The sequence below is a fragment of the Podarcis liolepis genome, assembly GCF_965112155.1.
Source record: "Podarcis liolepis genome assembly, chromosome: 12".
In the NCBI taxonomy this organism is placed as follows: domain Eukaryota; kingdom Metazoa; phylum Chordata; class Lepidosauria; order Squamata; family Lacertidae; genus Podarcis; species Podarcis liolepis.
In genome coordinates, this window is record NC_139563.1 from 50252370 (window position 1) to 50268605 (window position 16236).

Consider the following 16236-nt stretch of genomic DNA (forward strand, 5'->3'; position numbering starts at 1 on the left):
TTTGCCATTTGGTTTAAATTTTCCAGAGCAAGTGGAAATGAGGTAGACAAGAAAACTTAAACACCATAGAAAAAATAATTGTCATGGAGGGCTTGGAGGACACACCAGTCAAGAAGCCAGACAAGAACTTTATTGTCTCTCTTTGACAAGAACAGACTAGACACAGAAAACTCCTTTTACCCAGGGTCAACTAAGTCCAGTGCTATCTAGTGATTAAACCATATAATGACACTATCCACATTTTGTCTGCTAAGTTAGCTATAAATTAGTACCCCACCAAGCATGGTTCTATGGAGCTCTCAGTGCGACTGGTTATCATGATTCATTTATTTTGCCCCAAATGGCTTCTTTTGGATGTGCAGTAGCTTTCAATTTTTCTTCAAAAACACCCTGTTAGTTCTGTGCTATTCTGAATTTTTCTACATTACAGAGATGATGTGTATAACTGGGATGGTCTTGCTTAAAGGTGGGTAAACAGGCAATCCTGGCTTATCTTGAAGAAAGCAGAGTAGTAATTCAGAGGTGCAAAACCTGGACCAGAGGAATATTCATGGTTGGCACTGGTGATGCCAAGTGCCAAGTATTCCCTGTGCCTCTGTTGTGTTGTGTTGTGTTGTGTTGTGTTGTGTGGAGAGCCAGTGAGGTGTAGTGGTTAAGAGCAGTGGACTTGTAATCTGGAGAATCGGGTTCGCTTCCCCGCTCCTCCACATGCGGCTGCTGGGTGACCTTGGGCTAGTCACACTTTTCTGAAGTCTCTCACCTCACAGAGTGTTTCTTGTGGGGAGGAAGGGAAAGGAGAATGTTAGCCGCTTTGAGATTCCTTAGGGTAGTGATAAAGCGGGATATCAAATCCAAACTCTTCTTCTTCTTCTTCTCCTCACAGGCTCTGGGCTGCTCTTGTTGTCCACGTGGTCTTATTGATATTGTTATAGCACCATCAATGTACATGCCACTTTATAGCCTAACATAAGCCCATGCAATAGGCCTCTGCCCCCAAGTGTTTACATTCCAAATTATCAGAGGGGAAGGAAAAAGAGTAAAGGGAAAGACATGGAAAGAAGGTCAAGAGAAGACCTGGGAGAGGCAGGGCATCAAGAATCAATGTGAGCAAACACTGTTCTGTGTTCTTCAGCTTCATTCTGGTTGGGGACCAAAGTCAGTCCGCCTCTGATTAATGCTTTCAACCTTAATTGTTGCAAGTTACAAGCTATCAGGCTGCCCCTCGCATGCAGGTCTCCCTCTCTCTCATTCTTGAGTCTCATGACTGGTCTCCCGTCCTAAATGGTCAGAGGCTTTTTCCTGGCCCCCGCCCTTTCAGATTTCGCAAACGGGGAAACGTTATCTGTTTATAGTGCTGTTCCTCCAAAGCTTGGCTTTGACAATACCCATGTACTGTGGCAAAGGAGCCTGGATTTCTGAGTTTTTTTGTGAATTTCAGAGATTTCCCAGTGCTGGCTCAGCCAAGGGCCTCCTGCAACTCAGCGCTGAGCAGCACATGTGGAATGAAGTGGACGGGACTGTGCAACTGCGAACCACACACATTTGGCAGGGACTGACGTGACTGTGTTTCTCTCCCCCCTCCCCTTTAATCCTTCTCCTTGCTAGAGTATAAGAAGAAATATGGCGAAGAGCATGGCTCATGTCAGGCTGGAATAGCAGGCTACTTCACAGAGGTGAGTGGTGGAACTTCGGCCAAAACCTCCTGGTTGCTACGGTGTAAAAAGTCTCCGAATCGAGAAACTTGCCTTCAGCTTTCAAGCTTTCTGTGCAGCAGTTTCCCAGCGTTTATGTTGTCCTTTTATTCTGCAGCTTTGCATATGACACTATGCAGGAACTATTAGATACATAGTGATTTTGCACACTCCCAGTTCACTTACGTAAAGGTAAAGGGACCCCTGACCATTAGCTCCAGTCATGACCGACTCTGGGGTTGCGGCGCTCATCTCGCTTTATTGGCCAGCATGACTAAGCCGCTTCTGGCGAACCAGAGCAGCGCGTGGAACGCTGTTTACCTTCCCACCGGAGCGGTACCTATTTATCTACTTGCACTTTGACGTGCTTTCGAACTGCTAGGTTGGCAGGAGCAGGGACTGAGCAATGGGAGCTCACCCCGTCGTGGGGATTTGAACTGCCGACCTTCCGATCGGCAAGTCCTGGGCTCTGTGGTTTAACCCGCAGCGCCACCCGTGTCCCTTTAGTTCACTTACTTAATAGGCACTTATTTTAACACCATGCATACATCCAGATGCAACATAGCCAGCTGGTCCATCTATGACTGGCACAGACTCTCCAAGGTTTCAGGCAGGACTCTAATGGGATTTGAACCTAATATCTTTTCTATGCAAAGGATTTGCTCTACAGCTGAGCTGTGGCCACTCCTTGCTGCGTGATATACTGCGAAGGCAAAAGTGTGGGAAGTAGCGCCCGCATCAAGAAAAGTTGTGAAAAAACCACTGCAGTTATCCCTTGTTTAGCCTCTGCCACCTATGCTGACCGTGACGAATCCTGTGCTTTGGGGCTCTCAGAAATCAGCCTGAATCCTATGTGGCTTGTGGGTCTCAATCTCAAGTGCACTGACTTAGTGTGACTTTGTCCCCCTCAAAATCTTTTATCTTTGAAAGAGGCATGGGCGCAGGTTTTGGGAGGCCCTGGACAAAGTGCTGTTGATGGGACCCCTCCCAGTCAGCCCCCTGGGTTACATGCCCAAATCAGTGGGCATACGTAAGGGGCAAGGCCAGCGTATTTAAGCTGATGCCTCCTGATGGCTGATGGCTCCTGGAGTGGCAGTCAAGCCAGCTGCCCTGACTCTGCAATGGGCATCAAGGAGCTGGCAGCAGAAATAGTCAAGGTGGAGGTTGGCCCAGGTGGCAGCAGTGGACTGCTGGGTCCCAGGATTCACCCCACCATGCTAGGCGCTGGAACCAGGCCTGTCCTGAACTCCCCAGAGCAAGCATAGGCAAACTCGGCCCTCCAGATGTTTTGGGACTACAGCTCCCATCATCCCTGACCTGTTAGCTAGGGACAATGGGAATTGTAGTCCCAAAACACCTGGAGGGCCGAGTTTGCCTGTGCCTGCCCCAGAGGACTGTTTCATGTATTACAGGTCAGTCCTCATAGGTAAATTCTTATTGCCAGGAATAAATTCCACAGTGCAAAACAAACGTGAAAAGCTGGGACCTCTTATTCCCGTATGCCTTTCCAGGTGGTAGCTGCTACAGTGGTACCTCGCAAGACGAATGCTTCGCAAGACGGAAAACTCGCTAGACGAAAGGGTTTTTGGTTTTTTGAGTTGCTTCGCAAGACGATTTTCCCTATGGGCTTGCTTCGCAAGACGGAAACGTCTTGCAAGTTTGTTTGCTTTTTCTTAACACTGTTAATACAGTTGCGACTTGACTTCGAAGAGCAACTCATAGCACGCGGTGTGGTAGCCTTTTTTGAGGTTTTTGAAGACTTTGGTGATTTTTGAAGCTTTTCCAAAACTTTCCCGACACCGTGCTTCGCAAGACGGAAAAAATCGCAAGAGGACAAAACTCGCGGAACGAATTAATTTCGTCTTGCGAGGCACCACTGTATTTGTTTCTGGTTGCATGGTTGAAAAATAATGCAATGTGGATATATCTTGTACTTGGAAATTGGACAGCAGGCAAGCTGCAACTCAACATCCCATAATGCTAACTCTGCAAACTTGGATGTGGTTAAAATTCAGTCCCTTTCTTTCTTGCTCCTCACTTTTTAGTTTTTTAAGCTACCAATTTTCTAACATTGTTCCTAGGTTCACATCAGTTGCTGCTGTAGGTAGGGAACAGGGAGGTGTCTTGATGGCATGGCGATGTCACACCACACATTTCATGACTGCATACTATTAGAGGAAGAACCGTCCCAGTTTCCCAAGGTTCCAGCATCCCAAGGGATATGTCAGACTTCTTTCTACCCGAGACCAACAGTGGTTGGCAGGGCAGTACAGACAGGCTGGCATTGTGCAGCTTGATGCTGAGTGTTGCTGCTGTTTACCTAGAGGGATGGTCAAGACTCAGGGAGCTCAGTGCAGTGTAGCTGCGCTGGCAGGAGTGCTCTGCTGGCTCCATCACTGCGCTTGCACTGCACTGAGCTCTCTGCACCTTTCCTTCTTGGAAAATGCTTGGTGCCAGGAAGCCAGATGCACAGCGCTGCCCTGCCTGTGCCACCCTGCTGACCTCTGCTGCCTGAGACCCTTCAGAGCTGCTGCAAGCCAGAGCACTGGGCTTAGATGATCAAAGAAGCTTATGAGAACAGGAAACAAGACACAAGGCCACTGTTTTTGGCAGCCGTCATGTGCTTTTGGTAATGTCTAGCCCTGCCTTGGGCAAATCTAGATTGGAAGGGAATGTGAGAGAGATTACTTTCCAAGGCATCTTTGCATTGGGCCCAAAGGATTTAATCACTCAGGATCATATAAACAAAGCATGTGCCACAGTGTTCAAAACAAGCCGGTGGGATTTTTTCAGGTTAATCTGGAAAGGGTGGCAACCTGTTTGATAACGCGCTTGATCACCAGAGCCGTGTCAGCAGCAGCTGTTTCCTGACTTGTCTGCAATATCAAGCCTGTTCCTTTCCCATGCTCTGAACTCCCTTTGCTTGCTCTGCATTCAAAAGGTGGCTTTGAACTTCTGGTGCACTGCCTCGGAGCTTCAGCCATTTCAGAGTGAGCAGGAAATGTAGATAAATGAGTTCTGGGTCAAACAGACAAGTGTCTAATGCACAAGAAGCATTCCGTCTTGCTAATGCATGCTGTTTTCTGCTGTGTGGTGGGTTGGTTGTCCCAAAAGAGCAGCCACTCAAAGTTATGGAGCCTGTCGTGTTTACATACATCGTATGTATAGAATTGTCTGCTATAGCTTCGGACCTTGTGTAGATAGAAGCAGCCAAGTTCTGATGGTCCAGGCCTAGTTTGTCGGTCTGGTGGAGAAGAGCTAGGCAGCCTAGGGGATCCCAAAGTTTCTGAGGCCAAAGCTGAATTCTTGTGAAGATTCGCTGTGACTACCCTATAAGAGAACTGAGCAAAGACTGGGGCGGTGCTGCTGGGTCCACCACACTGAGCGCCGACACTAGAAGACATTGCATGGCTTCCCAGCTATAACACAGTGAGCTGATCAGAACGGAAGGGGGGGGGGGCGGGCGGATGACAAATTTTGGGTTTGCACTGTGCACCACTGAAATTTCAAAGATCAAAGTCTGCCACTGAACTGAGGAGACGTGCTGGCGATAGATTCATAGCTAAAGGTAGGCCTTGAAAACATGACAGTTCCTCTGCTGCCATGCCTCAGTAAGTTCATTGCATGTTTTATGCAAACAAATATTGACTGGAAATGTAAAGAACAGGAAGGGACATTTTATCATGCTTGGTGGATGTGTAAAAAAGCCAAAAAATATTGGATACAAATATATATACATCGATACGGAGAATTTTGAAGGTTAACTTTCAACTGAAGCCTGAATTTTTCCTGCTGGGACTTATAGATATACAGTTAGAAAAGGTCTATGGGACTTTGTTTCAATTACGGCTGTGAGACTTTTATATGGTAGAGCATCATGCAGGACAGAAGGTTCCCAGTCTCCAGTATCTCCCGGTGGGGCTGGGACTGCCTGGCACCCTGGAGAGCTGTTGCTTCTCAGCGTTGGCAATATTGAGTTAGATGGACCAGTTAAATTGGTTTAATGTGAATGAGCTGCTCCATTTCTCCCTTGCTCCTTCTTCTGCTAGGAAACAAGCCATTGTCTAGCTTGATGCACTGTTACATCCCAGACATGTGGTTTGTTCCCCCTAAGCCACAGACACATATTGGCTTCTGCTCGTGGTTTGTTTGGAGAACCTGCAGCTGGATACGCAACAAACAAAACCATAGCTTGTTTCCCAGCAGTAGGAGGAGTTCCTCACCTGGGTAACAAACAAGGTGCTATAGTGGTGAATTCTTACTACAAGGGGAAGAGCAAAACATCTGGGATTTCAACAGTGTGCATCAGCATGTTGCTCATTCACATTAAACCACAGTTTATTTTAACTATGGTTTAATGTGACATGCAAACCAGGCTATTACATTCTAATTGCACAATACAATACATACTCTTAAAGTAATCCAGAAAATTTAGATTATGTTCAGTCTTCCCCAATTTATCAATCTTCTCTGCCCCCCAGCACCACAGAATTTCTGAAGATTACTTTTCTGTTCTTCATCATGCTTGAGGAGCTTCAAAGATTTGTTTTATTGACTGCTGAAACTCTTCTGTTGGTAGGAGCTGGTTGTCATGGGAGCCCCGGGATCTTATTATTGGACCGGGACCATCAAAGTGCTGAATCTCACTGACAATATTTATTTCAAGCTGAATGATGAATCTGTGATAGCCAAGCGCTATACATACCTAGGTAAGTGATGTGGAGCTGCCCATTGTTACTAGTCTCAAATCTTGGTTTCCTCCAGATGTTGGCACTACAACTCCCATGAATATCAGCCATCACAACCATGCTGGTTGGGAGGGCACCAGGTTGTGGGACACCGGTCTAAACTGTCTTGCACAAAGTTTTTTAGTGGTAGGTATGGGAAATCTGCATGAATATAAGCCTTCTAAATGGACATTTAAAAAAAAATCCTAGTTGGTATCTGCATCAGATTTGAATTGATTTTATGAATGTGCTCTGGTTGTCTTAAAGTGTTTGCTTATATCTTTATCTGTTTAGAAAAATGTTGTTATATATGCAGCTGTTTCATATAAGTTTTTATTATGTAAATTGCTTTGGGATGCCGCATGGGAAGTGGTAAAGAAAGAAAGAAAGAAAGAAAGAAAGAAAGAAAGAAAGAAAGAAAGAAAGAAAATACACAGAGAATGGGTTATTTTAGGCCTAATGGCCTGTCATGTATTTCAGGGACCCTTGTGTTCTATGAAAGCTTGTTAGGTCTTTTTCAGTGACACGTTTTGGACCTTTAAAGTCCTTAATTATTGGGGATGAGGTTACCTCGACTTTTTCTCCTTCTGTATATACTGAGTTACAGATAGGTAGCCGTGTTGGTCTGCCATAGTCAAAATAAAAAATTCCTTCCAGTAGCACCTTAAAGACCAACTAAGTTAGTTCTTGGTATGAGCTTTCATGTGCATGCACACAAAAGCTCATACCAAGAACTAACTTAGTTGGTCTTTAAGGTGCTACTGGAAGGAATTTTTTATTTTGTATATACTGACTTGGAGTAGTTGTCTTCTGAGGTCTTTCTCCAGGTGGCCTTACCTTTTGAGGTTCAGGAGATGACAAATAGGGAGAGTACCTTTTCAGCGGTGATATCCTGGCTGTAGAATGCCCTCCCTAGAGAGACTGTTGTTCCCCCAAGCAACAGGATCTTGAAACTTAAAGACTAACAAACGTATTATCTCACAAGCTTTTGTGGCCTACAGTCCACTTCCTTAGACGCACCATTATTATTTTCCCAGGTCAGTGTTAGGTGTGTCCTGCGTTGTATTCTTGGTTCACATGGGATGATGCTAGTAAGCTTCGTAAATGGACAGTAGGCCTCATAAGCAGGGCTCAAATACTAAACACCCCATAATCTTCTGTGAAGTAACATCTGCAGGGTTGTCTCAGTAGATGAGAATGTGGAAATGGCTTCCTGAAAGTCTGAAAATTGCCTGGCTAAACTATAGATTGGGATTTGTGAACTTTTTAATTCAACTCCCAGCCAGTTGCACTTGTTGTATAGTATATTAATTTTACCTCTTGGGTATGTCTAAACTATAAGCTCTAAATGTTCTCGTTTTCTTCTCCTGTACTCTGAGGATAGCAGTTCTTTGAGTAGGCACAGCTGTCTATTGCTCCAAAGAATATCTGCCAAGATAAGATAGGGACTAAAGACATTGCACATCAATAATACTTTGAATACTAAGATTTAAAACGCAGTGAGTGACAGAAGAGGAATACTGAACATCTAATGTCTTCTACCCAGTCCTCAGTGACCACTTGCTCTCCTTATGAAAGCATTTCCAGATTTCCACTTTCTTCTTTTGTTTGGTTTTAAATGCTTTTAAAAACTGGATAATCACCCCTTTTCTTCTGCCCACTATCATTATTAGTCTGCTTTTTGTTTTTAAAAAATACCACTTAGTGAAAGCTACTTTGAAATTCTTAGAGAAGAGATGGCTGGATATCCTGAAGACCTTGAGGTTTCTGCCTTTGAATAGATTTGAAAAGCTAGTCTTTTGCAGGCAGAAGGGACTATGAAATGACAGCCTTACAAGGAGCTGAATCACCATCCCTCCTCCTCCTCCTTTACTTACAGACTCCTCCTGTCCCATAATATATCATCTGTAGGATGGCAAATTGGGCCACATTCTTGATACCTCTTCCAAACAAACTCTTTTCCCTTAGTGTAGACCCTTAATTTTTGTTTTAATCCTTAGCCAAGCATCATCATCATCATTAATAATAATAATAATAATAATAATAATAGCATTTATAAACCGCTAGATCACAAAACTTATCACAGTAGTTGAAAGGATAAAACATTGAAAGGATAAAAGGCATACAACAAAAGCATTAAAAGATTAAAACAATTTTAAGCTCTTGTTGGTGCTGTGGGTTAAACCACAGAGCCTAGGACTTGCCAATCAGAAGGTCAGCGGTTCAAATCCCCGCGACGGGGTGAGCTCCCGTTGCTCGGTCCCTGCTCCTGCCCACCTAGCAGTTCGAAAGCACGTCAAAGTGCAAATAGATAAATAGGTACCGCTCCGGCGGGAAGGTAAAGGGCGTTTCCGTGCGCTGCTCTGGTTCGCCAGAAGCGGCTTAGTCATGCTGGCCACATGACCCGGAAGCTGTATGCCGACTCCCTCGGCCAATAAAGCGAGATGAGTGCCGCAACCCCAGAGTCGGTCACGACTGGTCCTAATGGTCAGGGGTCCCTTTACCTTTACTTTAAAGCATATACTTTATATCTCTTCCCTCACCCCACATCCCTTGGCATAGCAGTTTAAACTGAGGGAACCCCCATTTTTGGGTGCCAAATGGAAACTGTCACTAAACAGGCATGAAAGTTAGTTCCTTCAACATGAAGCAATCTGTCCGCTCCCCCCCCCCCCGGGGTGTTTCTCATCCCGCCGAACATCTGTACTCTTAATTTTTATTTCAGAAACCAGGCCCTTTACTGGCTGAAGCTCTTGTTCTTGTCACCCTCACAGCTTCTGTCGACACCTTTGCCATTGGGTCTCGGGGGGTGGGGAGAGACATTCAGTTGCTTATTGTCACTTCCAGTGCCGCATGGAGTGCCAACAAGTTCCTATACTGAAGAAGCAGACCTCGTTGGTTTTTGGGGGTTATTTGTAACAAGCCTAGCATATTTACACTCTATGAGAAGAAAGGAGGAGGGAGGGAACTTTGCTTTCATCCAGATGGCTGACCTTTTCCTTGGACCTGTTTCCTTTTCTGAATTCATTTGTCATTTCTCTCCTCCCATTCGTCCACCCTAAAAATGCCCTGCTTAGGATATGCGGTGACAGCGGGTCACTTCTCTCAGCTGACGACGACAGACGTTGTTGGAGGAGCTCCTCAGGATGGAGGCGTCGGAAAGGTGTGGCTCTCGATCAGACAATGGCTCATTTAACTAACGTGGCAGCATATTCACTGTTTTGACTGAGTTCCCGGAAAAAAGGATGAACAAGGCATTTGGGGCTACAGTAATTTGGAAAGGGTTTATTGACACTGGCTTGGATCATCAGATTAGTTGCCGTAAAAGTGGTTCCTGGGAGGAATATTTCTCATTCCCACCAGACCCACGAAAAGCCTCTTTGGGGATTGGGGGCTCTTATGAATAATATATGGTGGGAGTGTCCTAAAATTACGGTAGGTGTAGGTCTGCCGATTTTGGCTGGTTTTCCCTTTCCTCAGAGGCCCCTATACACACCCCATGTTGTTAAGGAGGGTGGTGGCGTTTGGGCAGGTAGGAAAGGGCAGTGTGGAGGAGGAAATGGAAAACATTCATTCTGTGAACTTCCTTAACTTATGTTAGGATCAATGCCACTGTTATGCATTGTTGTATTGTTTATGTAACATTCTTCAAAAAAATGTGCAAAGCATTTTTTGGCAGTGCTGATCTTCCTTGGTTTTGTAATGGTCTTTTGCAAAGGACTAGGGACTTGAGGGCTTGCTAATGCTGAGCTGAGCCAGTTCAGCACTGACTGTCTAACCAGATGTTCACATGTTGCTTTTGCAAAGAGGCAACAGATATACAACGGGGCTGTGGGGTTAAATCTTACTCTGAGGCCATGCAGATACTCCTTGTCTTACTGCGAAATGCCTTCTCCAAAGAGATTTGCCTGTCACCTACTTTGACTTCTTTTAGAGGCCACTTGAAAACAGCTTTACCTACAAAAGTCTTTGGTGGATTTTCATAGGAGATAGCTCACATTTCACTGCGGGTGGCTCTTGCTTTTTCTGTTTGCTTTTAAAAATAGTATCCATCTTTAATAAAACTTAGGTTTTATTCTTAGCTTTTTGTTGTATTTTGCTAATCTGCCTTCAATTTTGTGGAAAGGTGAGGCAAAAACTTTTCAGATTAATGGATGAAGTACCCACAAACATGCTGTATTTTGCTAATCAATAATGAGTGGATTCATATGCAATAGAATCAATTAATTTCTTCTTCTGTTTAAAACTTCACAGGTATATATATTTCGCACTGATAGGAGGTCTGGTTCTTTAATAAAGATCTTTCAGGCTTCTGGTAAAAAGGTGGGTAATCCTTTAAATAATTGGTTGTTTATTTTTTATGTGGAATATATTGTTTTTTCTTTTAATCCTGCAGATAAGTTCTGATTACAGCTGTATTGCTCACAATTTCTTATGGCCTGGGGCTGTAATTTTCTCTATTGTCCAATGCATAGACAGGCATAGGCAAACTCGGCCCTCCTGATGTTTTGGGACTACAACTCCCATAATCCCTAGCTAACAGGACCAGTTGTCAGGGATGATGTAGTCCCAAAACATCTGGAGGGCCAAGTTTGCCTATGCCTGGTCTAAGACATGTTGTTACTTGTTGTATAGCAGCAAATATCCCCCCTGCAAATCTTGGTACATAATACCTTAGGTTTGTCAAGATCTCATAAGTGCCTCTTCATTCCCTAACAGCAAAAAACAACAACAATAATCAATGAAGCAACTAATAATTTGTGGTGTTTTGCGCCACGCAAAATCAGTTGCCTGAGGTGGCTGCTCCACTCTGCCACCCGGTAGGGCCGGCCCTTCACATTTTACTTTTTCTCACTGCCCACGTGGATATCTTGATATATTCACACGTGACAAATTTGAGCATTTGTCAGAAGTGATGGTTTGATATGAGAGGCAATAGATGTGTGAGAAAATCTCAAATGTAAAATAGCCCTCAGAGATTTTGATACTGAGCTCTGTTCTGACAAAGCCTTTGAAATTTTTGAGGGGTGTTTGTGTGTGTGTGTGTGTGTGTGTGTGTGTGTGTGTGCGTGCGCGCAGGGGAAGGCTTTTTATTTGTGAAATGTATTTCTGAGGTACTAAAATCATGAGAAGGTCTAAAATTTCCATGATGTCAACAACAAGGGTGCACTCTTGTGCTTTTTTCCTTCATATTAACAACCTTTTCCTGTTTCTTTGGGGAGGGGAGGAAATGTTAGGGTTGTTAAGCAGGCAAGTGAATATCGGTCCAGCCAAGAGTAGTTCACTCTGCCACATTTCTGTGTTGCTTGGGTCAATGGAACCAGTAGGTTTATGGGACCACGTGGAATGCAGCTGTCCCTTTCTGTCACATGATCCTGTCATGTGATCCTTGCTGAGTTGGTAGCTGCAAGACCACTTGTGGGCATTTGTGATGCCGTAGCACATCAAAGATCAGGGCAGTGACTCTCGTATCTAGTGAGCTACTACAGTGGCGCAGAGCGCTTGAATCCTGCTGCTGGATTCTTCACTGCTAGAGACTCTTAGTTCCTTACAGGAAATTGGAAACCATGTGCCAGATGTGAATAGAAAAAAAGTTACCGTTCTCACAGTAACACCAGGTCACTAACTCTGCACAATAATGTTGCAGTTGGGCAAACAAAATCCCTTTCCAGATTGAAATTGCTTACATCCACTGTGACATATTGCTCAGGTATTCGCTGCCTAGATTTTTTATTAGTATAAAAACCGCCAATGCGTAATGAAAGCCTTGTAAACAAAGAACCCACAAAGGGAGCGAAATGCTAAATGCTTGACCTTAACCCTGCAAAAGCAAACAGATTGGAGATCTGAGCTGATGGCTTGCACTTTCTCTCATCTTTCTGCTGTGACTTGCAAACAGTTTTTTGCAATCTCTTCTGTATTTGAGAAGTCAGTGTCTACCCTGTAGTGATAGGTGTGGCTGTTGTTGCATGGCTGATATCATCATTGGCTTGAACTTTTGGCTCATCTTGGCCAAAGACGAGTTGAGTGACCAAATTAAGGAGTGTTGGGTGGTGGGTGGGAGGGAAAAACAACTTTTCATCCAATCAAGAGCATGTAATGAGGTGAGAGTAATAATGCTAGTGGTAAAATAAAGGTCAGCGGATGTGCTTGCAATTTGGCATGGGATGAATTACACACAGACCCAGATTCACAATGGGTGAATAAAGACAAAAGGTCAGGAAGTAAGGAAGAAATGGAACCATTTCAGGCAGAATCATATTAGGACTGCCACATGGAAACTCTACTGAATGTGTCAGTTCACCCTGTTTTGTAGAGCGCCTCTATACTGGTGCCAGCTGCCACCAAAAGATATGTGAGATTGGCATGGAAATTATCCATGTTCTGGCGCCATTCCGCATAGTGTGGAGTCTTCAGTCTTAGGGATGCAGCATGCAAACTTCATGACAGACGCCTTGCAAAAATTGGCCACCACCCCCTATTTGTCTGCCACCTCGATCCTTTTTCATTAAACATCCTGCAAAGACATTCCTTGACTGACCGGTTCTTGAGCTTGTTCGGATCATAGTTTTCAACCCTGCTTACCCAACACAGCAGCTAAATACTTCTAGGCTTGATATACATTCCTTAAAAATCACATTGAAGTTAACATGAGTTTACTTTTCAGTATTTATTTTTTTGTGTATCTGTTAAACTGATCTTGTGAATGCCTTGGCACATGCCTGACCTTTCCAGAAAGGATGATGTAAATGAGAATCTGCATGTTTGCTGGCATATTCACAAAACCATCACGGTCGCTGAAAGAGCCCGTGTGTATTTCAGGTAATGATTTTTGGCATGTGGCAGCAACTTGTTTTTAAGACACAGGAAAAAGTATAACTTTAATTCCAATAATAATAATAATAATAATAATAATAATAATAATAATAATAAAATAAAAAGAATTAAATAAATAAAGAATGAATGAATGAAAAGCTGGCAACCCAGTGACCCAGAGACTTCCTAGAGCTGCTGTGTTGTGAGAGATAAAGTAGCAAGTTGCTCTTTCAATTGCAAACAACGAAAAGCATAAATGATTTCCTCCTGTGTGTGGGCAGATACTGAATGCTTTGTTGTGACTCGGCTTGGTTGCAGATGGGCTCTTACTTTGGCTCCTCCTTATGTGCAGTTGATCTGAATTCTGACGGCCTTTCGGACCTCCTGGTGGGAGCGCCCATGTTCTCCGAGATCCGGGATGAGGGTCAAGTCACCGTCTACCTCAGTAGAGGAAATGTGAGTACGAAAAGGAGTGGAGCAAAATGTCCTGGGGAAATCCTTTAACACTAATCTCAGATCAGCTGCACCATATCATGCATGTTCTGCTTTGAGGAACTGAGCAGAGGTGGGTGCTGTTTTGGCTCCTGAATAGAAATGGCCAAACAGTCCTAGCAAAAAAGTCAGGATTCACTTGTTTTTCATAATTTGTTGGGATGTCCAAAATCCACTTGATATCTAATTCCATTCCTGAAGAACTGCCACATTGGCCTGATACAGTGGAAGCTCAGGTTGCGAACGTGATCTATGCGGGAGGCACGTTCACAACCTGCAGCATCCGCAACCTACAGCGCCGCATGTGCGCATGTGCAAAGCGCGGTTTAGTGCTTCTGTGCATGCACTAGCGCCGAAACCTGGAAGTAACCCGTTCCGGTACATCTGGGTTCCGGCACATCCGTAACCCGAAAACGCACAACCTGAAGTGTCTGTAACCCGAGGGATGACTATTTCAAAAAACAGTAAAGTCCTGTAACCCCTTAAAGGTGGATAAGAATAAATGCTTCTTCACAGGTTGCATAAATCATTATCAACATTGTGGTTTATTTTTCAGTATTTTTATCAGGCATTTTCATTGGCAAGTACCTAAAAGGAGCTTGTAAATGCAGCATAGCCCAGCATAAAAACCCAGCAATATAACAATTGCAAGGAGCACACTATGGCAATAGCATAAAAGCCACAGTCTGAAAACACCCTCGAAGCACAGGGAAATGCTTATGTGTTTACAGCTTGCAAAAAAGCTCTACACAGGCTGCCTCTGAGAGGGCATTCCATAATTTAGAAAGGCACCGTCCTTTGAGTTCACCAGCCAAGCCTCTAATGGTGGCGGCATATGGAGCTGTTTGGGGAGGCGGGTTCAGGTGGGCATCTAGAATTTAGATTGGGATAGAAGCATGGGGACTCCCTTAGTTTTATACAGAAGGACTCAAAGTCTAAGAATACACAAGAAACAGCAATGTCACAATTCTGTGCTCAGCTCTGATTAATGTAGAATCCTGTCAGAGTAGGCCTGTTCCTTTCCCACTGTCAGGGATTCTGCAACTTGGACCCACAAATTTATTACGGCACATGGACTGGGGTCCCCTTCATTAGATGGCATGCGATGAGAGCAAGGTTATTATTATTTTTATTATTATTTATTAAATTTGTATACCACCCTTCATCCATAGATCTCAGGGCAGTTTACAGCATAAACATGATTTGCCAACCTTCTTGTTAGGAGTCTTCTGCATTTGCTTGGTCAGCTGAGCAGTATGTTCTGCTTGCTGTATTCCAGGATCCAGTTTTTCTCCTCAATTCCCTAACTTCAGGGCCCTTGAATTGGGCATCATGTACTCCAGGTCTATAGCTGGTTGTGACCAAACCAGGACATGACACCCATTACAGCTGAGGTTTACAGAATGCACCCGAGTAGCAGCCACTGTTGATATATAGAACCTGCATAGTAGAAGAAATAGCATTCATTTCACTTCACTTTATATACTGAGAGAGCCACTTCCAGTGGTTATGAAACCAGTATCAAATTAAGCAACGGCTTCTAATTCACCTTCCCTTTCTGCTGAAGTATGGCGACTCTTAAGACCAGCCTTTGAATTATCTGGGAGAAAGAAGCATGATTTTGTTTTTAAATGTGTACTTGAAGGTAAGTTTTGAGAGTTGAACCCCTATGAAAAGCAGCTGCAAGAACTGACTTTCATTTTGATTGTGTTGAAAACCCTATACAGTGTTGGTGTTCCTAGGGAAAGAAATCACTGGACTCTTGCTTGCAAAATTGCCCATTGCGCAACCACCGTGACCCAACAGTAGCCTAGGGAAATAATCAACATAAGCTTCCTGTACTCTGAAATGACCGCGACTTGTTTGGAAGGAACACGAGCCACATGGGCTCTCTCAGAGACACTTTTGTTTATGAAAAATGTCTCCTTTCCCCCTAAATAAATGCTATTGGCGCTCTCCTTTCTCGCAGTTTGACTCACAAACCATGGCTCCTTAGGTCAGTTGAGGTCAAACAGTCACAATGGCATGATGTAACTTTGTGTCTTTCTTCAGATAGTTGAAGAGATATATTACAAACATGAAGATTTAGAATTAGAGCACCAGAAAAGCAACGTCCTCCAGAATGTCGTAAATGGAGAGACCCTTTTGGATTGGATAAAATAATCTTGACGAAAGTCCAACTAAAAGCATTGGGTTTTAGAGATTCTTGTTTCAATCACAATATTCCATTCCTGCTTGGATCACAAAATTCTAGTTGTCTGGAACTTCCAGACTTCACTCTCCCATCTACAAATTATCTACAAATTATACTCAATCTTAGTGTTCCCCCTTTTAAAAACTTATTATTAATTTCACTAGCATTCCACCTTTCCTCACAGGAGTTTAGGGTGTGGAGTCTCCTTTTCATCTTGACAACGACCTTCTGTAACAGGACTAGATGAGAGAGTGTCTGAGGCAATCAAGCACCCATCATGTTTGAGCAGGGATTTGAACCCCTATCTTCTCAGTAG

General features: G+C 43.9%; 1 protein-coding gene across 2 annotated transcripts in view; it reads left to right on the plus strand.

Moving 5' to 3' along the window:
* Positions 1–16236, plus strand: part of ITGA9 (integrin subunit alpha 9) — a 242482-nt gene that overhangs the window by 41874 nt on the left and 184372 nt on the right. For both annotated transcript variants that reach the window (XM_083467884.1, XM_083467885.1), the window contains exons 5-9: positions 1606–1673; positions 6271–6400; positions 9496–9581; positions 10673–10741; positions 13553–13690. In XM_083467884.1, the coding sequence (XP_083324010.1) occupies positions 1606–1673; positions 6271–6400; positions 9496–9581; positions 10673–10741; positions 13553–13690 (491 nt within the window). The remainder of the gene's footprint in view (positions 1–1605; positions 1674–6270; positions 6401–9495; positions 9582–10672; positions 10742–13552; positions 13691–16236) is intronic.